The 25122-nt window shown below is 42.5% G+C and overlaps 1 protein-coding gene across 2 annotated transcripts in view; it reads right to left on the bottom strand.

Annotated features, from left to right (window-relative positions):
- The window catches only part of CARMIL1 (capping protein regulator and myosin 1 linker 1), a 131268-nt gene extending 109373 nt beyond the window's left edge, over positions 1-21895 (bottom strand). The window contains exons 1-2 of one of the 2 annotated variants that reach the window (XM_035125236.2): positions 20982-21895; positions 16012-16109 (exon numbers count right to left, since the gene is read on the bottom strand). In XM_035125236.2, coding sequence (XP_034981127.2) covers positions 16012-16109; positions 20982-21021 — 138 coding nt within the window. In that variant the 5' untranslated portion in view covers positions 21022-21895. The remainder of the gene's footprint in view (positions 1-16011; positions 16110-20981) is intronic. The other variant, XM_035125237.2, reaches the window with a different exon arrangement.
- Between the last annotated feature and the right edge of the window lie 3227 nt (positions 21896-25122).

Genomic DNA, 25122 nt, shown 5'->3' on the forward strand with positions numbered 1-25122 from the left:
TGAGCTGGGGGTTTATGTATTTATAAGCAAATATTAAAAGAAATTTTTAAAAAGACACCTCAGGCACATATCGCAGAAATGTATCAATAATCCGCAGCAACAGTAAATTTAACAAAGAAGGAAAAGCAGCAGCAGCAGCAGCAGCAGCAATGACCCATGTTCCTTTCACTAAAGGCAATATTCACAACTGCCACACTGCTTCCAGTTTCTCTTCAGGTACAACATACAGTGTGTCCAAAAAAGAAAGGCCCTTTATCTCCAAACTTGTCCTTCACCAAGTCAGTAGAATTCCTCAAAACACAGCGATTAGGAGCCCATGCAGACACAACACTCCATGCTCCTTAACAATGTTTAATTGTAAGGGCAATGGCTGTCTTTCTCAGTAGAAAATCTGCCCTGCATTCCCCCACTGTTTGGGGTTATTCTGGCATCTCTATTCATCACAGCTACTGCTAACCAAAGTCTGCTTTTAACCAGAACTTGAAACATGGCTCTGCTTAGTGTGTGTGTGTTAATTTAATGGTGGCGCCAAGGAAAATTTCTAACCTGAACGATCTACTGTGCCATATTTATTACTGTTGACCTCAGAAGTCAAAAGTTTCCCATCCTTTCTTTACAAACAACAATTGAGAAAATAATAAGGTTGCAAAAGATTTAAAACATATAATAAAATGTAACTTTAGATTATTTTTAAGAATGTTACCCACTAAATTTCAAACATGTTTATGCACACTACTCATAGCAAAAACTGCCTGTATTTTCTGAGATACACCATCATATGCCTGAAATGTATTTCCTGCAATGTTTTCATTCATATTTATACACATATACTTTGTCATTACTGGTGCCAGTAGAATTTGACTTACAGGCCTAGGCACAGGGAGGTCCAAAACAACTGCTGAAGACAGAAGCCCAGAATGGCGAAGCAACTGGGGTTGATACCAGTTTGTTTGGTTTTTAACATTTAGATGAGCAGCCAAAGCCAAAACTCCAGTGAGAGTGGGGAAATGAATATCGAGGTGTCCCCAGATCCTCAGTCATTCCTTCACTGCACAACACATGTCTTCATAATTCAAAAAAGAATAGGGATTCATTTGGGCTTTCCCACTGTTGCCTCAAAACTGGGAGGATGGCTGAACAGCCAGGTCAGAGGATAACTTGCCCAGGAACCCCTCAAAGCAAGTCAGTTCTGTGGTTTATGTCACCATCTCTACCCTATTCTTAAGTCAACTTTCTCTTTCAAAAAGTAGCAATGTCAAAAAGAAATCTACACAGAGTTCACGAACTCTATTCCAGAGTTTAGATCAGGCATCCGCAAACTGCGGCCCTCCAGATGTTTTGGCCTACAACTCCCATGATCCCTAGCTAACAGGACCAGTGGTCGGGGAAGATGGGAATTGTAGTCCAAAACATCTGGAGGGCTGAAGTTTGGGGATGCCTGGCTTAGATCATCCCCACTCATAACTGAATCAGCAACTCCCCTGGAGCATGCCACAGCAAATAAGCAGCTTAGATGAAGTCCTCAGGTGAAATCAGGTTGCCAAAAGGAATTTTAAAAGAAACCACATTTAATTTATTTTAAGGCACATCCTGCTGTCAGTCGTCTGGACAGTATGAAGTGATGAAGCAGGGGAATTTACTCTATAGGAAAAAGGAAATGTGGAGAGCCCAAGATTAGTACAGCAACCTAACTCTGAAAGGCATATCGGCCCTGGATTACACAACATGGTAAGCCCATGGCAAGCTCCTCCCTGGTCTTCTAAACTTCCACACCACCCTGAGCAAAGGCACCAGGCTGGGAATGCTAGGGTAAAGATAGGGAAATAAATAAACAGCTCTGCTTGCAAATGCCTTGTTGTCTTCCTCACGGCAATTTCCTACAAAGGTGAAGTCATTAAAGGTGAATAAATGCATGGGCAGTCCAGCATGAAGTGACTGCAGCATTAAGCGATAACTAGCATGGCAGACCCCATACAGGCAACAAGTTCAGCCACACTATCTGCATTTTGTGTGGGGCAAAGCTCTCCTTGCCACATACAGCAGGAACCGGTTACCCCAGGAAACTGACTTGTTGGAATTGGTTTTGTGGAACAGCTTAAAAACCAACAAGTGCGTTTTTCACTATGCTTCACATCTATTTTCATAGTGATTCAAGACCTGCTGGTACAAGTGATACACAAATCATTTATCATTTAACTCCTTTTATCCTTTCTTCCTTAAAACCTTTTGCTGGCACTTTTATCATCCAGATATAAATCCTCTACGGCTGCCTACCATTTGAAATGTTAATGTTGCAAACCAACATTCCAGACGCAGAATGTGTGCCGAATGCTCTGCACACACTGTTAACACTAGGCAATCAAGATAAAGCAAGTTTTATTTCTTTAAAGCTCATTGTTCAGTTTTTTATAGGATTCATCTACTTGGCACTTATGAGATACCTAGTTTTCAAAGGCTGCTCTTTTCTGGCTTGGCCATTAAAACAAAAAAACAAAAAAACAACCACTATTGAGTCCATTTGTTTCATTCCTGCCAAACATCTGACAAAACATGAGCCAGTCCTTCCTGTTTATGCCCTAGGAAAAAGTCAGTTCTAACAGTGTAGCCCTTCAGAAATGCAGGGAGGTGCAGAATGCTGTGTGTGTACACTCATCCCTCTGGCAAGCCCATGTTGTAATTCATCAGTTTCTGCAAAAGTGTACTTTAGAAAAAGAGCCACGTTTCTGAAAGAAAACTGAGATGTCAAAAATTCTGACTTAGAGACACAATTTCTCCCCTCTTTTCCTCAAAGCCAGTACATATTTCTATCAAAAGATAACCAAGCACCTATTTTACTATACCGCATTAGGTAAGCAGACAGTCTCCCCCCCCAGTTGTTAATGCAAAAAGGGAAGAACACATCAGAAGGTTATAGAGACCAATATCTTCCTATTAAGAAGATATTAGTAATCCACAACACTCAACAAAACCAATGAAGCAATATATACATGGCAACATACATATATACTAAGAGCAAATATTTCAAGTGGGAAGCCATCCCTCAACATCAGTTACTCAAAACAAATGTCTGGGGGAAGTACACGCCCTTAGATGATCTATTCCTATTACCGGTATGTTAATTTAAGGGACCCAGGTGGCGCTGTGGGTTAAACCACTGAGCCTAGGGCTTGCTGATCAGAAGGTCGGCGGTTCGAATCCCTGTGACGGGGTGAGCTCCCGTTGCTTGGTCCCAGCTCCTGCCAACCTAGCAGTTCGAAAGCACATCAAAATGCAAGTAGATAAATAGGAACCGCTACAGCGGGAAGGTAAAAGGCGTTTCCGTGTGCTGCTCTGGTTCACCAGAAGCGGCTTTGTCATGCTGGCCACATGACCTGGAAGCTATACGCCGGCTCCCTCGGCCAATAATGCGAGATGAGCGCGCAACCCCAGAGTCGGTCACCACTGGACCTAATGGTCAGGGGTCCCTTTACCTTTAATTTAAGTCAAGGGCATGGCCCAGAAACAATATACTGTCAATGAACCAGAGCCCAAACAGTCAGTCACCAGCATAAATAGCAAAAAGAAGAAGAAAAGAAAACACACATGCTTTTAAAAGCCCATCAATTCTGACATGCAAAGAGGTCAATAACATGTATTGACAAAGTATTTTCTTGCCATTGTAAACCAAAAAACCCCTCACTTCCTCTCCCCACCCCCCACCCCAGAATGAGTTTTCAATCTTCCCCTTTTCACATAAAAACCTGAGGTATCTATAAAATGAAATTCGTGCAATCATGTAAGGGCTGAAAAAATCTGGGAAATGGAGGTGGGGAGGAATATGCCCCATATTTATCTACAAACTTCAAAAGTGGCTAAATGAAACTTATGCAGAACGACACAGAGCAGCTGTGGGAGAGACAGAATATGCATAGAAAGAAAGTGAAGGCATACTGAAAGATGATGTTAGGGTGAGGTCTTTAGAATTGTCATTAAATGCCCTATATGCAATTATTTATTTATTGTTCATTTATATCCTGCCCTTCCTCCAAGGAGCTGAAGGTCATATTCCCAAGGTCTTTGTCTGATATGCTTTCGCTATACAGATTTCTATGGGGCAACTACACTGGAGGAAATGAAACAGGTTTAAGGACTACCGTATATCTGAAACAGCTTGGTCAGCCATCATACTTCAACTGTTTGCATTTTGAATCAGAGGTTCAAGTCACATGAGAAAAGGAACCTTCTTGAGTTCCCAATTCTAGTTTGTAGACCAGTTCAAGTTAAGACATTTATTAGTGGTGGGCAGTGGCAGTACCACTTCTGAATGGGAGCCAGGCTCTGCTCCCACCCATGGCAGATGACTTCCATCAATCCAAAATCTTACCCAGCCTATAGATTTATTAAATGTATCGATGTGATAGATCTAAAGGCTTCATAGAAATAAGATTTCCATTAAAATCTGGATCCAGATGTATCCTGAACCAAAGATTAAGGGCTTGTCCAAGTAGGATCTCTCTGAAGCGATTTAGATTGCTTGAGCATTTTGGATGTTTAAAAAGAAACCTGGAAACAGTCTGCCTGCAGAAACGAAGCATTTCTCCCAAAGCTTGCCATTTAAGGGAAAAAGCAAGGTAAGGAAAAAGGGGTGGGGGAGGAGAACTCTTCTGTAAATGACTGATCTAGCTTCTAATCAGAGTAATGATTTTACCAAGGCTCTCTCTACTGCTTTGGGGAAGTGATGCTGAAACAATGCATCACCTTGTTCTCCCCTTTTCTGGGCTCTTTACTTGGAAAATGCTGCACATTAAAGCCCTAACTAACCATGCAAAGTCACATATGCCTGACATCATATCTAAAGAGAGTCGCCTTATTTAAGTAATGCAAATACCATTTCAAGGATCCAGAGCAAGTGCTGCAGCGGCAAACGAACACACAGAGGCTGACAATTCGGTTTAGATACAACATAAGGTGCATGCCCCAGCATCATGTTTAAAATTCGCTTGCTGACTTGGGATTACAAGTAGAAGATAGTTGTTGCAGCAGTTGCAATATCTCACAAGGGCATGATTTCCCCCTCTAGACCTATTAATTAAATCCAAATCGCACCTCAAACAAACATAACCATGCCCAAATTACAATGTAACACAGACTCCTATATCCACTGGAAAATTACAAAATGAATCTATTTCATGCAAGGATACAGACTTTGCAAGATGGCTTTTTAAATCAATGCCCCACATGTACTGTACTAGAAAATCAAGTAAGACCTTCAATGTTATCTGGAAACTTCATATGGTGCAAAGTGTCACTACCAGAAACTAGAAAGTACCTGTTTAATTTGCACAGATTATCTGGACTCAATTTACTGGGCATTTATTCTTCTTCCTTGCATTAAAGTTGTAAATGCCTTGGGACCCAAATACCTAAAGAGCCCACCTGTACATTGTTCCACACCTTTTTCAACATCTGAGGCCAAGCGCCTCAACTAATATCTGATGGGATCATGGCCTTCTCAATTACTGTGCCAACTGTATGGAATGCCCTCCCCAGATACTGTGTGCTTCGAATGCCAGGTTAAAAAACAAAACAAAACCCTGGCTCATCAAGAGGACCTTTTGGGACTAGTTGCCCTTTGTGCTTGGTTCCTCCTGGTGCACTGGGGTTTGTTTTCACTTTTTAACAAACAGCTTTTTGATGTTTCTGCTCTTGCTATGGTGATTCTGTGTACTGTTTGCAGCTTTGCGTTTGTTGAAAGATAATGCAGGATACAGATTTTAATAATAAAATGATTAATTTGATTCATACTGCCACTGACAGAAGGCAATCCCTTCTTTTATCTGTTAACACTATCTTATGGCGGCAAATCTAGTTTTACTAAAAGTAGAAATTAAGAAACTCACACACACACCACAAACACTACTACTATTATTGTTTTATTTCTGATGGTGCCTAACAGCTAAGAGTGAGCGACTTGCCTAAGGCCATGTGTTCATGGCAGAGCAAGGATTTGAAACAGCGATTTCTTGGTTTATTGCTCAGTCTCTTAGCCACTTCTGCTACATGAAAGACAGGTGTGATGCAACTAGGCACAAAGAATGTTCACAGATTGGCCTCCCAGGCATTTGTTGAAGTATGATAAGAGGGTTGATGGCCTACTGAATTGGAATGTTCTTGCTACTAAAATCCTGTTGTTCTTTTTAGTGTGTGTGTTCTTTTCATGAATGGATGAAATGAGTTTTTATTGGAATGTACAGTGGAACCTCGGTTACGAACGCAATCCGTTCCACGGAGGCATTCGTAAACGGAGGCATTCGCTCCCTGAAGGCACACTTTTGCGCATGCGTGGAGCGCCAATAGAGCACTTCTGCGCATGCGCGAGCTGTGCATCCGACGCCGCAGAACCCGAATGTAAACACTTCCGGGTCCGTGGCGTTCGTAAACGGAGGCGTTCGTAAACAGAGGTAGTTGTAAACCGAGGTTCCACTGTATTACTTTTCATTTCGTGCTGTGCCTTTTTTAAAAAAAACTCTTAACCCTGTAAGTTGCTTAGAGACTTCTCTGTAGTAAGTGATGAATGCCAAGTACCCACAATTGTCTCAATTTTTGAATAACCAATGCAAAAAGATGAAGGGAACTATCCAAAAGAACGTGGCATCACAAACTGGGGGGGGGGGGGGAGAAGGAAAGATGATAAGTTAAAGATGCTTCTCCTGGAATTAGAAAATAACTACTACTAACCCATCTCATTCTTAATATGGGAGGAGTGAAGTAAAAGTGAAGTGCAAAGTTCAATGGCACTTGTATAACAAAGCAGTCCACACAGCTCTTTCTCATACCTAACCCCCCCCCCAGCATCTCATCATGGTAATGACAGGCCATGCAGGGTAGTTTCCTGACAAACCTATAACAGCATGGCTTCACCCCAGTTCTGGAAGACTGCCACACTGACAGTCTGCTAAAGGTCAAGGCTAGGCACTTTCTGAAACACACCTAAGTATTTATTTAAGTAGGACTCATGGCTAGGGAGAGGCACAGAAGAATTTTGTTTGCATCCATTGTTTTAATTTTCTTACATTTCTATAATCAAATATGTTTTTCCCTTGTCATTCACTTATAGAATAGATGGGAGATCATAACTAAGAAGAGATGTGGTTTTAAGTGCGAGTGGGATAAATATGGAATTAAAGAGGACGAAAGAGAGGAATGATGTGCGATTTCCAACAAGTATTGCAGGATCTTGTTTGTTTTGAAACAAGCCAAAGCCCCAGGACTTTTAAAATATGGATATGCTGGGTGCTATTTTACACACACACACACACACACACACACACAAAGTTTGTAGAAGTTTTCTGTCCTGCTCCTGACTTATCTGCATACTTCTATTTCCTTTTACCATGTTAAAATTAGTTATCATACTAGGAAGGAATCCTGAAAGAACATGACAGTTTTCCTTAGCCCTGGCGAGCACAGAGCAAGAAGTTACTCACGGCACTGAGAGGAAACTGATGACAGCGAGGGAAGCAGCCCAGGGCAAGTACTGCAATTTTTAAAAAACTATTATATAAACAAATAAACAGCAAGAAAGCACATTATAATTATGAAGTGAATAGCAGCATTGAGTTAAGGGCCAAATAGCCAAGAAATCAAGAGCGTATTACACCTTCGTAAGTTCTGCACTGGCTGCCAATTCACTCCCAAACCAAGTTCCAGATCTTAGTATTAGTGTATAAAGTCCTTAACAGCTTGGGACCAAAATAAAAAAAATTCCTTCAGTAGCACCTTAAAGACCAACTAAGTTTATATTTTGGTATGAGCTTTCGTGTGCATGCACACTTCTTCAGATACACTAGAAACAGAAGTGTCAGACCCTATATATATACAGAGGGTGGTGGGGGTGGGTGGGAATGGGAGATGGGCTGATGGGAGTGGTAAACCTGTAGATGGCTGTTAATGGCTGCTGATGGCTGCAATTAGTCCTGGGCTGAGGTGCTAAAGAAAGCTTGATCATGCATAATGAGATAAGAAACCAATGTCTCTATTCATCCCAGGTGCTTCCATGGTTTTAAGCTTGGTAATGATTTCCAATTCAGCAACTTCTCTTTCCAGTCTGTTCCTGAAATTTCTCTGTAATAAAACAGCTGCTTTGAGATCTTGTATAGAATGTCCTGGGAGATTGAAGTGTTCTCCTACTGGTTTTTCAGTCTTATGGTTCCTGATGTCAGATTTATGTCCATTTATCCTTTGGCGTAGGGTTTGGCCTGTTTGTCCAATATAGAGAGCTGAAGGGCACCGTTGGCATTTGATGGCATACACAATGTTGCTGAATTCGATTCTTATCTCATTATGCATGATCAAGCTTTCTTTAGCACCTCAGCCCAGGACTAATTGCAGCCATCAGCAGCCATTAACAGCCATCTACAGGTTTACCACTCCCATCAGCCCATCTCCCATTCCCACCCACCCCCACCACCCTCTGTATATATATAGGGTCTGACACTTCTGTTTCTAGTGTATCTGAAGAAGTGTGCATGCACACAAAAGCTCATACCAAAATATAAACTTAGTTGGTCTTTAAGGTGCTACTGAAGGAATTTTTTTATTTTGCTTCGACTCAGACCAACACGGCTACCTACCTGTAGCTTGGGACCAGTTTACCTGAGGGACTGCCTTGCCCCCCTGTGTCTACTCAGTCCCTTAAATCTGCTGAACTTGCACTCTTGTAAGAATGTTTGCTCTTAATCTACAGGAAGTTGAGTTTTCAATGTGACATCACCTATGCTCTGGGAATCCCCCCTGCCTATCAACCTTAGTCAGACCCCTTCATTATGTTGTTTTATATGCCTGCAAAAAACTTGTTTCAGCAAGCCTATCTGGACATGTAAGAAGTTATGTATATCTGCCTTAAATCTTGCTGATTTTATATATGGGTTCTTTGATTAAGCAGTTTATACATTCTTCAAATTAAAAAGAAGTAAGCCAAATGGTTAAAATAAAAGCTAGATAGTGGTGTTACAATTCAGTTTGAGCTGACCAGCATAATCCTAACAGATATCTCAACTTTAAGAATTTACCTAAGGCCAAACAAAAATAGCAAGGAACTGAAAATAACTTCCAGAAACAGGAAAGGGAGAAAACAAGTTGCTAATGCTAAAACACTTGGACAGAATGTCCTCTACTGTGGAATGGCATAAACAGGTATTCTCTAAACATCATCGATGTTTAGGCTGCCAACTGAAGTTGAAAAGAGGAGTACACCACTTCAAGGCAGCATGTTGTTGTTGTTGTTTAGTCGTTTAGTCGTGTCCGACTCTTCGTGACCCCATGGACCATAGCACGCCAGGCACTCCTGTCTTGCACTGCCTCCCACAGTTTGGTCAAACTCATGTTCGTAGCTTCGAGAACACTGTCCAACCATCTTGTCCTCTGACGTCCCCTTCTCCTAGTGCCCTCAATCTTTCCCAACATCAGCATCTTTTCCAGAGAGTCTTCTCTTCTCATGAGGTGGCCAAAGTATTGGAGCCTCAGCTTCACGATCTGTCCTTCCAGGGAGCACTCAGGGCTGATTTCCTTAAGAATGGATAGGTTTGATCTTCTTGCAGTCCATGGGACTCTCAAGAGTCTCCTCCAGCACCACAATTCAAAAGCATCAATTCTTCGGCGATCAGCCTTCTTTATGGTCCAGCTCTCACTTCCATACATCACTACTGGGAAAACCATAGCTTTAACTATACGGACCTTTGTAGGCAAGGTGATGTCTCTGCTTTTTAAGATGCTGTCTAGGTTTGTCATTGCTTTTCTCCCAAGAAGCAGGCGTCTTTTAATTTCGTGACTGCTGTCACCATCTGCAGTGATCAAGGAGCCCAAGAAAGTAAAATCTCTCACTGCCTCCATTTCTTCCCCTTCTATTTGCCAGGAGGTGATGGGACCAGTGGCCATGATCTTGGTTTTTTTGATGTTGAGCTTCAGACCATATTTTGCGCTCTCCTCTTTCACCCTCATTAAAAGGTTCTTTAATTCCTCCTCGCTTTCTGCCATCAAGGTTGTGTCATCTTCATATCTGAGGTTGTTGATATTTCTTCCGGCAATCTTAATTCCGGTTTGGGATTCATCTAGTCCAGCCTTTCGCATGATGAATTCTGCATATAAGTTAAATAAGCAGGGAGACAATATACAACCTTGTCGTACTCCTTTCCCAATTTTGAACCACTCAGTTGTTCCATATCCAGTTCTAACTGTAGCTTCTTGTCCCACATAGAGATTTCTCAGGAGACAGATGAGGTGATCAGGCACTCCCATTTCTTTAAGAACTTGCCATAGTTTGCTGTGGTCGACACAGTCAAAGGCTTTTGCATAGTCAATGAAGCAGAAGTAGACGTTTTTCTGGAACTCTCTAGCTTTCTCCATAATCCAGCGCATGTTTGCTATTTGGTCTCTGGTTCCTCTGCCCTATCGAAATCCAGCTTGCACTTCTGGGAGTTCTCGGTCCACATACTGCCTAAGCCTGCCTTGTAGAATTTTAAGCATAACCTTGCTAGCGTGTGAAATGAGCGCAATTGTGCGGTAGTTGGAGCATTCTTTGGCACTGCCCTTCTTTGGAATTGGGATGTAGACTGATCTTCTCCAATCCTCTGGCCATTGCTGAGTTTTCCAAACTTGCTGGCATATTGGGTGTAGCACCTTAACAGCATCATCTTTTAAAATTTTAAATAGTTCAGCTGGAATATCATCACTTCCACTGGCCTTGTTATTAGCAGTGCTTTCTAAGGCCCATTTGACCTCACTCTCCAAGATGTCTGGCTCAAGGTCAGCAACCACACTACCTGGGGTGTACGAGACCTCCATATCTTTCTGGTATAATTCCTCTGTGTATTCTTGCCACCTCTTCTTGATGTCTTCTGCTTCTGTTAGGTCCTTACCACTTTTGTCCTTGATTATGGTAATCTTTGTACGAAATGTTCCTTTCATGTCTCCAATTTTCTTGAACAGATCTCTGGTTTTCCCCATTCTATTGTTTTCCTCTATTTCTTTGCATTGCTCATTTAAGAAGACCCTCTTGTCTCTCCTTGCTGTTTTTTGGAAATCTGCATTCAGTTTCCTGTATCTTTCCCTTTCTCCCTTGCATTTTGCTTGCCTCCTCTCCTCCGCTATTTGTAAGGCCTCGTTGGACAGCCATTTTGCTTTCTTGCATTTCCTTTTCCTTGGGATGGTTTTCGTTGCTGCCTCCTGTATAATGTTACGAGCCTCCATCCATAGTTCTTCAGGCACTCTGTCCACCAAATCTAAATCCTTAAACCTGTTCCTCACTTCCACTGTGTATTCATAAGGGATTTGATTCAGATTGTATCTTACTGGCCCAGTGGTTTTTCCTACTTTCTTCAGTTTAAGCTGGAATTTTGCTATAAGAAGCTGATGATCTGAGTTACAGTCAGCTCCAGGTCTTGTTTTTGCTGACTGTCATATCTACTACTGTCATATCTACTACTGAGTTACAGTCAGCTCCAGGTCTTGTTTTTGCTGACTGTCATATCTACTACTATCATATCTACTACTGTGGGCAAGAATCCCGTAGTAGAAATGGAGTGGCCCTCATAGTCAACAAAAGAGTGGCAAAAGCTGTAATGGGATGCAATCTCAAGGCAGCATATTTCCCACCTATTCACCCACATTTAAAATCACCCATCACTCTCACAGAGTATATCATCAAATCAGCATGCACATTTATCCTACTGAAACAGGCTTCCCTAGACAGCATGCACAAGACACTAAGCCAGAGACCATAATTGTCAGTAAGTTCATAAGGCATTTTAAGATCTTTGACAACCTTCACTATTGATTTTCCTCTCACTTTGCGCTTCTATTTCCTTCAACTCAAAGGTTCTTCCAAATTTCTCAAACGGTTAACAATTCTTCCTGAAGAATCTTGCTCCATATGAATTTCCTAGTCACCTAATAGTCTGCCAACCAAACTTTCTACAAATACCTAGTGGTCTGGGTCCTTGTGCTTTAATTTCTAAGCATTCCCTTATCCTTCCCTTAATTTAAAGCCAACACAGGTGTGTTTACAGATTTTGATGAAGATATGTATCAGAGTACTGACTGGAACATGATACATCCTTGTTGTGCAGGCAATTAGCTTGAACAGAGAAATACTTTGTATCAGAATTGTGATGTTAAGGTCCCTCCGTATGTGATTTAGCCAAATTAAGTCCAGTAACGTCTGCTGTCCTTGGTGGCTGGTGCTAGCATGAAAATGCTGTATTCACACATGTGACATTATAGTCATTCAAGTCATCAGGGCTTGGGGGAACTGACTGCTGTTAAGGAAGGGCATTTTAATAGTGCTGTGCTATATTTACTGTGTGTATTTTAATAGATTTGGAGGTTAAATTGTTTTCATTTCATTGTATTTTAATTACTTTTTAACTATTATTTTTCATGTTTTTAGCTTCCTGTGCTTTATCTGTGTTTGTTTCAATTTTTGTAAGCTACCTTGAGTCCTGGCTCTACGAGAAAGACGGGATATAAATAAATACTATAACAATCAGAGATGACATGGACACACTGAATACAATTGCACTAATAATACCTACTAGAAAACACTTTTAAACAACATTGAGCACTGCCGCATGGAAGTGCTTTTTCACAATCTCCATTTGGGGCCTCACTGTAACATTTAAGTCATTTAGCATTAGCAACCTTTGCATGGCTTGACTCCAACACAGCTGTCTTATAATATATTCATGTTGGTTTTGTTCCATAACCAAATCCCCACTTCTACTTAATGTTATTTTTATTTCCTTGAGTTAAATAGATCATGACTTTGAAAATTAGTTACCAAGACTGCTTTCCCTAAGGAGTAAAATAACAGCACACTGGTCTTTACCAAAGCCATGTCAGAAGCTAGCGGTTGAGATTAAACAAACTGGAACAAAAAATGAGGTTTAGCAATAACCCCCCAAAAGCAAGACCTAGCAGAGTATGAAAACTGAAAGAAGAAGAAGAAGAAGAAGAAGAAGAAGAAGAAGAAGAAGAAGAAGTGCTGAACGTCTAAATAAACCAAATGATTGCAAATAGTACGTGAGGATAAAATCTTCCATTGGGGACTGTGGTATAGATTAGCGACAGAACTTAGAAACAACCCAATATTCATTTTCCTTTTCTCCCAAACTTATGTGAATGTTTAGAAAGTCAAAATCTGCACACACAAAAAGGTAACCCTAAAAATCCAACTATTAAGAATTCAAGCTGCGATCCTACAAACACTTGCTCCATTGCCATTTTGTAAATAGTTCAGTGAACATAATTTATTTATTACATTTATGTAGCACCTTTCCTCCTGTAATGTGAGGCACCTAGGGCCATTCAATCATGTAGATTCCTGTTTGGAATTTCTTAGTGAAGCAGTCCAAGTTAATGAATAACTCCAAGCTATTTTTGACTTCAAAATAAAAAAACAGCAAGCAGAAGGCAGTGAATTACCATTAGCATGAGAATGATCCTTACTTTTTTGTCCAAGATGTTTGAAAATGTTTAAAAACTTTAGAAATAACCTGAAAGCATATGTTACTCGAAGTTTCGTTTACCCATTGCTCATAATGCCATAATGTAGACATTCTGGGGCACTAAGATAACACTCTTAAACTGGCACTTGTACTCAACCCTCAACTTTAGCCTTAATGTAACTTAGGATCCCTATAGGTAGCAACTTTTATGAGGGCTAGCCCACAGGGAAGATGCCCGCACCATGCTAAAAACACAGTATAGTGTGACATAAGAGAGTATAAGTAAGCCTCAAAGTCACACACTCTGGAAGAGTTTAGAAGCTTTTGCTTCTACTTAACTACGTTTTGTGCAAACTGAAGAACTATGGTTAACATCACATACCATTTTTTTTAACACAAGTCAACTTGCACATGGAAAGTCAGGAATACTCCAATATTTCCATTTACAAAATATGTACACTTCAGTCAATAATGGTGCACACCTTTAAACTGCTGCTTTTCTATGCAAAACACAAAGAAACAGAACTTTCCTACCGTAGTTGCCACTTCTTGACAAATAAAAGCAGCACTTTAATTATACGCATGGTTTATGGTCTAATGAACAGTACCCATATTTTGTACTTGGACACCCATAGCAGAATAAGCAGAATTAGCAGTGAGAAGTGCAAAAGGGTGATAAGGAAATGTGAAAGCACTAAACTTTAGCTTGTTTCCCAATAAGTCCAACAGAAATGCAATGCTGCAAATATATCATCTAGCACCAATAACAGCAATAATTTTGTGCAAGTCAAAAAGTCACTCACATTCTATTATGTGAATGAACTGATCAGTCAAATGCATAAATGCATAAATAATTTTAAGACAAATAGTCTCCATCAGGCAACATGCATATTCCAAACCTGAAGTAGGGAGAATGCAAACTGTAGAATTTAAGGTCATGGTTTTCTTGGGGAGAGAGAGAGAGGGAGGGAAACAGGAAGAGAGAGAGAGAGGGAGAGATCCTTGCAGAGACATTGCATATAAGATACTTCAAATTCTTTAAGTAGCTGATCCCAGAAAGAGGTATGGCATTTATTAATATCACTAATGCTCAGTAAGTATGCTCCAAATGAACAAAGCAATCGAATTGTTCATAGGGGAGTAAGCATTTAACACTTTTGGAACAGAAGCTTACTGCTTCTTGCCTGCATCTGATATGCATAAGCTGGCAGGAAATCTTTCAAGTCTATGACAGCTGTTGTGTTACAATACATCAGGCTCAAAAATATTCCGTGAATCTGATAGTCATAATACAAACTGCTTCTGCTGACACCCTGTTCTCCTTCACACCTATGTAAACACATATACATATTGTGGAACAAAATTTCAAAACTGTTGTTCTGGAGGAATCAATTTTGCTGTTGTGCACAACTGAATATAAAAATCAATTACACTTCTGCTTGATCCTTAAAAAAAAAATCAAAGTAATTAACCTGAAGAAACGAAAGAGTAATTTTTCCTGCACAAACCTACAGGTAGGGTAATGTAAATTTCACAATCCTAATTCATGTTCACATAAATTAGCACCGGACACAAAATTAAACCAACAATATGGGCTCTTTTTTTACCTTTTTAAAAAGTAAGTTTTAAGACATTAATAATATAAAAAAGGACTTCAAAATGTGGACAAAGCCTGGTGAGAGATCTGAAGTAGTAGGCTAAGCATTATTTCCAGTAGTTAAGGGGCAGAACTTCAGTGTTCCCTCCCTAACATTTTACACAAGCAGAACAAGTTGTGCCCAAAGCCTCCCAAAACCCCTCTAGTACACATAATTTTAAATTATTTGAATTATTTAGAGAGTTCCTCTGTGCAGACTTTGGCAAAGGAAGGGGAAATATTTGGGAAGCGTTCCCTCTGTTTTGTACTCTTGCTACAGAGCTCAAGCACCATATTGGCAACTTCCTACGCGAGCATGCCTGCATTAACATTAATTTGAACATACTGTAGATATCTGTCTTTATCTGCTGTACTCTTAACTTGATAATACTAGGCACAAATCTAGATTGTCAGGCCTCCAAATATCCTCTAGCAAGAGCCCATGATCAACATGACTGTCCCCTCTCCCAAGTGGGAGAAGTTTCTAACAAGACAGAGCTTTGAAACAGGCAAGGAGAGAAATCCATTGCTTCTGCCCACCTGCCACCATGATTACAGAATTCTCTTCCTTTCCCCTACTTCTCAGGTACACACACTGAGAACCTGCAACAAGCATGAAGTGGGGTGAGGGGAGGTTACATGCCAGTTTTTCTTCACCTGAGCTGTACAACCTAACTCTTTTCTTTCTGACCCCTCCCCCTACAACTACAATACAGAGGAAATGAGAAACTTTAAAAGCCAGGCAACTTTTTCAAGAAGAGGAGCAAGAATCTAGCAAACCCAGTTGGTGGCCCCCTTCATTTAAATTAAAAGAACATCATTTCTGAGGGCTTGGAATAACTTGTTCAACATGAAGAACATTGTCATCAGGGCAAAGGAGCATACAGTACTTACCAATATTTTGTTATCCACTTTGTCGCTCTTGACTTCTAGCTTAACTTTCTTCTTCACTGAAATTTTTATCTTCCTCCCAATCACATCCTTGACACTTTCTGAAATAGTGAAGAATATAAAATTGCTTTCATTGCTAAGAAGTAAGGTAAATATGAAATTATGCTACTATTATACTGCCAAGCAATGCTCTTGTTCCAAATAAACTTAAATGACTAAGCTAAATGTTTCCACTGTTCTTAGTAAACAGTCAAACCACACATGCCTATACCTTCTCTATTGCACTTTGGAAATCTGAACTCCTTTGTCGTTTGAGCATTAGGTAAATAATACATTGTAAACAAAGAAAAGTCTAAAGAGGAAAGCATAGGTTTACTTCCTCTTCTTACCAGAGAAAGACGTCTACCGGTATGAACTAAAGTAGTCAGATACTGAGGCACTCAAATGTTTGATCTCATTCATAATCACAGCAGGCTCTCACATTTTGGAAGTCGAATAAGATCCAGTGCCTTGTATGGTAAATGCAAGCTGTCTCACCCTCTAGATTGCAACATCAAAGCAGTTCTATGTGTTCTTATCTGAGAGCTGTAGAATGGCCTCTCCAAAACATAGAATGGATCTCAGTCTAGGAGTTCAGTCTCCTAGGGCCTGTGTCGATTTTTAGTAGAGTACCTTGAAAAGGAGTCTCACAAACAGGATGCATCTCCATCCCCTGAAGTACTCATGAAAGTATGCAGGTTGCAGGCAGACTACAGTACTGGTACTTAAAAGTGTAAGTATGGAATCCTCTTAGAGCAGGCACCGCCAAACTTTGGCCCTCCAGATGTTTTGGACTACAATTCCCATCATCCCTGGCCACTGGTCCTGTTAGCTAGGGATCATGGGAGTTGTAGGCCAAAACATCTGGAGGGCCGCAGTTTGGGGATGCCTGTCTTAGAGGAACATTCCTGGTTTAGCACTGAAGTACCGAACCAAATGCAAGGAAAGTTGCCACGCTGATACACCCTTAAAAAAAACTACCGGTATGCCCAGCCTGCTCACTCCCCATACCATTTGTCACTGGCCTCAACCAACCTCATTCTCAATTTCACATATTTTTATCACTCTCTGCAAGAACCAGACCAGAACCAGTCATACAGGTCTGGATTTAGGAGCATGTGACTGCCTCGAGACACCAGATTTGGGGTGTGTGGAAAGGGGAAAGAATTTGTCACAAGCTATCTACTCAACAGCCAAAGCAAGTACTACAAACAGTTCATCTTCACTTATAAAGCTCTCACAGCAGCGCCATTTGCAGTCGGAGATCTGCTCGCGGAGCAGACCTCGGCGCCCAAAAGTGAGGGGGAACCTGTCCCAGCGAGACGGACCCCATAAAACTCCGAATCACACGTTTTGGAGGCTGAGGGCTTGGCAGACGTCGACTTTTGGAGTTCTCCACCCCCCCGGCAAGGCTCAATCGGAACCCCCCCAGAGTGCGGGGATCGGAGCTCCGGACGCAGCAAGCAACCCATCGCTAACTTTTGAGGCGTGAAGCTGCAGGACTGCAGGACGAAAGCGGCCAATTCTTCCAAAATAAAGACTTCGTAAGGACCAAACCGTGAGTGAGTGAACGGGAATTAAATTACAAATTGGATCGTCTAAATATTAACAGTGGTAAGTAACTCATGCAAATCAAGTACTGAAGTCATGGAATAGACTATAAAGCTAGGTATATTCAAAAATTGAAGGGGGGGCATCAAAACATCCTCATTTGGTTGGAAGCCGTCCTGCAGACAACATGGATACCACCATCATTGTTGCTGCACATGTTCAACCCACAATCCAAGACGAAAACGCCTTTAGAACAGAAAGATGCCACCATTTTACACCCCCATCAGTAAACAAGATAGCAGCAGCCACAGTTCAATGTGGTTAACTAAAAATTCATCTCCTAGGAAAGACTTTGCATCAATACCCATCAAAATACAGTAATATGTTGCCAAAGATACTGCAGGGTCATCAACAAGGCCCAGAGAATACAATTAATTTAATGAATATTGCTCAATATGTTAAAATGCCTAGGGGAGGACATCCACAGTACTGTTTAAGCTATTTGGCATTAGGTTTTATACATTTAAATATATGCCATTATGTTTTCATGGCTATCTTCAAGCAACTTAACTAATGCATCTTGGTATCATGTCTCTTATAACACATTAGCCTACAGTGCAGAACAGCAAGGTATCACTGCTGCAAGGCGATCCGCCCAAAGTACCAAGGCACCTGCACTCACTGAAACTGGAGGAAATGTTGATCCACCCTGAAGACATAGGAATACCTTCAAGAACACACACATGTGTAGGATCAAGCTTTAATTCTGAAAGTTGACAGATGTTAGGGTAAGTCATATTATATTAAACGTAACATCTAATTTATGTTTACAATAGAAGGCAGCTCACCTTTTGTTTTCCTGGATGAGCAATGCAGCCTAATAACTCATTATATATGAATCTATGCAAGTGTCTGCCTTTTTAGACATTATATCCATCTAGAAGTTGGCAACAAATGATTCAATTTTACCTGATACGTAGTTTGAAATATTGTTATTTTTATACCCAACGCTTCCCCGCCCGTATATCAATGGGTAACAAAAAATAAATAAATAAATTCCTTCCGGTAGCACCTCAGAGACCAACTAAGTTTGTCATAGGTATGAGCTTTTTTGTCATAGGTATGAGCTTTTCTGAAGAAGTGTGCATGCACACGAAAGCTCATACCCATGACAAACTTAGTTGGTCTCTAAGGTGCTACTGGAAGGAATTTTTTTTATTTTTTGTTTCGACTACGTCAGACCAACATGGCTACCTACCTGTAATCAATGGGTAAGTTTTCTTTAAAAAGCCGCCAACCCCATTATGTACATAAAAAGAAACAAGCAGATTTCTCTTCTGGCATCCTACAATAACCAAACCAAGGTGCTCCTGCACTATTTACCCATGCACAATAACTCTTTTTCCTATCCAAAGATTCAGAATCATTACATACATGATGAGTTTAACTATCTATGCACTGCCAGAGGTGTCAAGACATTGCTGAAGTATGAATTATTTGCACAGCAAGTAATAGTGTCATTTATCCAAAGTAGGTGATAAGGCAGCTGAGAAATGTAACAGAGAGAGAGAGAGAGGTAAACAGTTTGAGGGATCCATTTCTGTGTCACATTCTAGCACAGTAAACAAAATCCGGAGCAGAGCTGTACAGGTGAGGATACTTAATAGATTCCATTGAGTAATATGGGTCAACAAAACAAATGGGTTGCAATCTGGAACACATTTGGCAGCAAATACTGCTGCCAGGATCTGGCTATCTGATTTCACCAGGGTAATATTAGTGGATGGTCTAAAGTTATTAATCAGGATTGTGTGGAATAGGGCCTTCATTTCCTTTTCATGCTCCTCCACACAGTATATTTTTTCAAAACGTTTCTTTTCATTTGCATTTGACTAAGTAACATATGCAGGTAAGCCTAAAAGGATTGCCCTCAACTTATGCCCAGCAGCCATCATATATGCACTTGCATTAGCAGTAAGGAGATTAGAGGAAGAAGAGCAGTGAATGGTGGATAGTCATGATAAAAAGATGTGCTGCATCTGGAAGGATAAGAAGACTTGCCTTTTACTGGAGAAACCACTATGCCTCAGGCTACAATCCTGGGCACACTTAATGAAGGAATAAGCTTCATTGAACTTGGCGAGACATAGTCGCAAGTACAGTAACATACCAAGAATCAGTTTCAGTTCCCTCTCTGTAAAATGGAAACCCCATGAAATTGCATGGCATGTTTGAGGTGGACCAGGCAAAGGAAATATTGTTGCACACCCCGTGAGCCTTACTGATATGACACATTCAATATTATAATAAGTAACTAAACCTTGTTGTAAACTGTCCTGGGAACTTGGCTATAGGGCAGTCCATAAAAGCCTAAAGAGACTCACTTACCCCAATAAATAATAATTTTCACAGGGATATATTTTTAATCAACAAGGGCTGAACTGCCAGCCATATTGGCCCCCAGCCCCTTGCAAATTGAGACACAGGGAAGGGGCTTTTTGAAATCTCCCTATCCACAGTCTGAACAGCAACAGATGCTCTGGCAGTCCTCTCCTTATGCACCTGTGCATCTTAGCCTATCCGCCTAGCAGCTTGGCTTGCACAGCAAAGCAATGTCCATAAGCAAAACATTCTGGAGCTTATTTGCATCGGAGAAGGAAATGCTAGGAGGTTCTGACTGCTTTTTAAGCATCACTTTTCGCACGCAACCTTGCAAGACCACCAAGCGATAGAATCATCCAGGAACCCTTTTACATTCTTCGCGCGCAAGGGACTCGACATGCGTCTGTGAAAGAGCAGGAGGTGAGAGATCATCGCTCGGACTGGAGGTTCCTATGGGGCTAGTTGGGAAGAGGGCAAGGGTGGCGAGGAAATGCTGGCGTTGAGAAACGAGCCGCCTTTCAGTCCCTCGAGAGGGTTAAATATGGCTTTTTCACTTAGTTGGCTCACAGATGCCGAAAGCTCCGCTCCGTTTGCCTAGTTAAAAGGCTGCCTAATCTTCCCCTCCGCCCCGTAAGCAAATCTCCTCCAGCAACAGCGATGCCAAAAAAAGGGGAGGGGGGCGGGCGGCGGAAGCGAGAGCTGCTTCAGCTTACAGACGCCCCACCACCACCCGCACCTTTCTACCCGTCTCCCAGAGAAAACAAGTAACTGCAGCTTCCCACCACGCCTCCCCATTCCCAAAGGAGCATTTAATGCAGAAGACAACAGGATATGGGCGAGGAAGGCGTCGGGGGAGGGGGGGAGGCAGGCATAGACTTTAGCCCTCACCTTAATACCCCTCACAGGAAGCGACCCCCCCTCCTCCTAACCTCACCCAGTTAAGTGCCCATTATGAACCCAGGAAGAGAAATTGGGGGGGGGGAGGCGAGGGACATGCTTACCTAGCAACTCTTTGGGAACGTCGGAGCTCTCTTCAGTCATCGTTCCCCCCGTCTTCTCTCCACGGCGAGGTGTGTGTGCGTATGCGCGCTGGTTGCTGGGGACAACTCGCGCCTCCTCGCCACGAAACAACTGCCCAAAACGCAATTATTTTGGGGTAGGAAAAACAGGAGAGGGAGGGGCAACAAGCCTGCTCCTGCTGCTGCTGCTGCTGCTGCTGCTGCTGGTGGCGTCTCTCCCTCCTTTCTACCCTTAAAAAAATAGGTAGGCTGAAGACGACCAAAAACCGGAGGGTTACTTAGAAGATTATTGCTACATGACGCCTCTCCATTTCGGCTGCAGGGGGAAGGGGGCGAGAGAGGTCCACGGGCGGAATGGTCTCCCCCAGGCAGAGACCGCAGCGCAAGCCTCCTTCCGCGGCGCTAATCCCCTTCGCCGCCGCCGCCGCCGCGTCTGCGCTCGTCAGGCTCGCCTTCCCTTCCTCCTTCCCGCTTTCCCCTCCTGCCTCACGCAGCCGCCTCCTGGCTTGAGGTGCAAGCGGAAAGCGTGGGTGGAGGAGGAGGAGGACGTCGTAGTGGCGGCGGCGGCGGCATTCCTTACTCCCGCAGAGAAAAGCCCAGCCCCGGCGAAGGGCTTCGCTTCGTGCGCGCCCACACGCGCGCCCGGCTCGGCCTCTTCACCTCGCGAGAGCCGCCGCCGAGAGGGTTGCTCTTTCTCTCTCTCTAAAGCAGCAGAAAGACTTTCTTCTCTACTCAGCCGCGTTTCCTGCCAGCCCTACATTTGCAACAGATTCCATGCGCGCGGCCAGGGAGGGAGGGAGGGAGGGAAGCGGGTGGAAGAAGAATTAAGGACATTTGTAGCAATCCCCTTGGTCCCTCCTCCCTCGCCTCTCAAATCACAGGATCCAGCAGCAAAGAGAGCGCCGGAGAGAGAGATCGGGGGGAGCCATCTGCTGGTTTGAGGCGGTCTAAACCTGGGCAAAAAAGGGGGGGATCCTTTCCCTCAGCCCCACCCACTTCTTGTCTCCTGCTCCTGAACCGTGAGAATCCCAAAGCAATTGGTTGTTTTGAGAAGCTGCGCATGGAGTAAGCCGCATCGAACTAAATGGGTTTTGATTCCGAGTAGACACACATAGGACTGGGCTGGAGTATACACTTACATGCAAAGGGTGCTTGGCATGGCAGTGTAGGGGTTCATGTCTAAAAAAGGGGTATCGGGGCTCAGGAGTGGGCTCTAATTAAACCTGGAAAATAAAGAGAATAATTAAGCAGTGCCAGCCTCAGGGACTAATTATGGCCTTCTGCTGCAGGGGTAAAAATGGATATGGAACAAGGGGGAAATTCACCTTTTACTTAAGGCTTGTGAAACCTAGAATCCTCCAGGTACTGTAGACTAGAGAGCCCATTGTCAATACAGTGGTACCTTGGTTTGCATACGTTTTGGATTACAAACACGCCAAACCCAGAAGTGCGTGTCCCGGTTTGTAACCTTTTTTTGGATTACAACCCCTTTTTTTCTTTTTTTTTCTTTTGGATTATGAACATTATTATTTTTTTGAGGCCCCATTGGCAAAAGCGTGCCTTGAATACAACCTGTTTTGGTTTACAAACGGACCTCCAGAACGGATTATGGTTGTAAATCAAGGTAACACTGTACTAGCTGGAGGTGATGTGAGTTGGAACTACACCTGGAGGACCACCAGCTCCACATTCCTGTTTTACTACTCCTAATAAGAAAAAGAATTTTTATTATTTGTACCCTGCCCATCTGACAGGGTTGTCCCAGCCACTCTGCACAGCTTCTAACAAATATAAAAGCATAACAAAACAACAAACATTAAAAAGTTCCCGATGCAGGGCTGCCTTCAGAGGTCTTCTAAAAGTTGAGTAGTTCTTTATCTCCTTGACATCTGATGGGAGGGCGTTCCACAGGGTAGGTGCCACTACCAAGATGGCCCTCTGCCTGGTTTCCTGTAACTTCACTCAGTGAGGGAACTGCCAGAAGGCTCTTGGATCTGGACCTCAGTGTCCAGGCTGAACGATGGGTCTGGAGACTTCCAGTAATGCATTTAGTGTGGTCACGCTGTCTCTACACCATCACCACAAGTGCTGTTATCTTCTTGGTAGATAAAACCTGCTGTTACCACTACAAGAATGTTTAACTTCAGGAGCTTTACCTGGGAGAGAGGAGGCCATTTGTCTATTAAGAAGACAGACTGGCCAGCTGGCAATGTACCTGGAGGTTCTTTTCAGTCCCGTGTGAGTATTGTGGTTTGAACTGTTAAGAGGAACGAATGAATTTGTTACGTCACATTGATTGTTAATTAATGTTTTCTGCATACCCAGCGGCACATACAGGGTGTTCTAGAGCAGCATCTCTAGGAGTCACTAAATTAAATACGTAACAATTTTTAAATGGAGAGCAACAGGGCTATGGGCCATACATTGAGCTGAAATGATAGGTGAGATACTTGTAAAATTATGGATATACTATTGTTACAAAAGAGGGTTTTTTCATTGTCGAGAGAAATCAGGACAGTCAACATTATCATTACTTACTTATTTTTGCTTCTATTGCTCTCCTATCCTCTTCTGTCCTGCTTCAACAATCCCTTTATTATCTTTTGCCCAAGATAAGCTTTTCTGCAATTCCTTTGAAGCAAGAAATTCCTTTCCATCATATAAGAATGCAATGCACAAACAGTGCCTTCTACTTTGTGGCCTGACTGCAAGATGGGAGTTCCTAGCATATACGTTTCATCTTATTTTGATTGTATTAAATGAAATTATTTTTGCATCAATTATGTTTTAATTAACTTTTCTTCTTCAATTGGTCTTTGTCAGGCTTTGCTCAAAATTGCATGCCCAAACGAAAACTTGTACTATCATATAATCACCACTCATTTGAATTCAGCATCAACGAGCTCTTGCCTTTTTTTAAAAAAAACCTTGGGCAAGGACTCTGTGCTTTTCAAAAAACTGCCTGTTTGGCATCGGTTCCCCTGGTGAACCTCCCCTTTTTGCATGGAAGCACGGTAACAGGGAGACTGCATCTGTTCAGCCTGCTGTGTATTAAAGGACAGTTCTAGCCTAATACATATTTTAAATATAATATTTGCTTTTTTTCATGTACATATGTAGAGGATAGGCTCTGCATGTAGAAGATCCCAGGTTAAGTCCCCTCTCAAAAATCTTGGCAAACTGCTCCCAGCTGTTCTTCCATGTGTAGAAAACAACACTGAACTGGATGGGCCAATGGATTGAGGGTAGGAGTTGCTGCTCTCACTGTGCTTCACGTGTTTCCTTTCCTGCCCTGGGGCCTCCAAGAAGGGGCGGAGGAGGAGGGGTGCGGTGTGGGTCGACCACCCCGGGTGTCTTCGCTGAGGGAGGTGACATTTGGCGTACCGTCTGCCCCCGACTCCCAAGCCTACCCCAAGCCATTGGGCGAATGGGGGAAGCTGCACCGCTTTGCCGGTGGCACCCCCCACTTTCCACTTCGTTTTAACAGCTGGGGGAGGCTTGGGCATCACGGGTGGGTGGCGCTCCGAATGTCCGCCACCGATGGCTTGCTCTGCACTGGGTGCCGGGCATGCATGCCGCTCTGTGCACCCAAGCGTCTATCCCACACCTAGGAGGGCACCCTCCATGCCCCATCCCACACCCTTTGGGAGCACGCCCACCCTGGGCAGCGCGGGCATATGCTTTGCCGCTGCCTCCAGGGGTTGAGGTGGGGAAAGTTCCTGCCAGGAACACCATCACTGCTATGCAGCATATGAAATATATGGTGGCAGCATTTTATTTTATTTTTAAGAGCTAGCAGTTAGTTTCCTGTTAACTTTTTGCATTCCTGAGTCTCTTCCACCCCCTCCTATTTCTGCAAAAAAAGAAAAAAGTTCCTATGGCAAGCTACTTTAAATAGTTTAAAAAATTACCAGTTCTCAGAACTTTTCTCCGGGGAAAACAACAGAGAATCTTGTGGCACCTTAAAGACTTCACAAAATATATTTCCACAGGCTATGGTAGACAGAGTCCACTTAGCCAAATGCATTGTATTCCATAGATGCTCCTGTGGATAGAACATGATTGGAAAGGGTGTGGTGGTTGTAAAAAGTGTCGTTGGGGAAATGAAATGCAGAAGTTAAAA

This window comes from Zootoca vivipara, chromosome 8, assembly GCF_963506605.1.
Source record: "Zootoca vivipara chromosome 8, rZooViv1.1, whole genome shotgun sequence".
Lineage (NCBI taxonomy): Eukaryota > Metazoa > Chordata > Lepidosauria > Squamata > Lacertidae > Zootoca > Zootoca vivipara.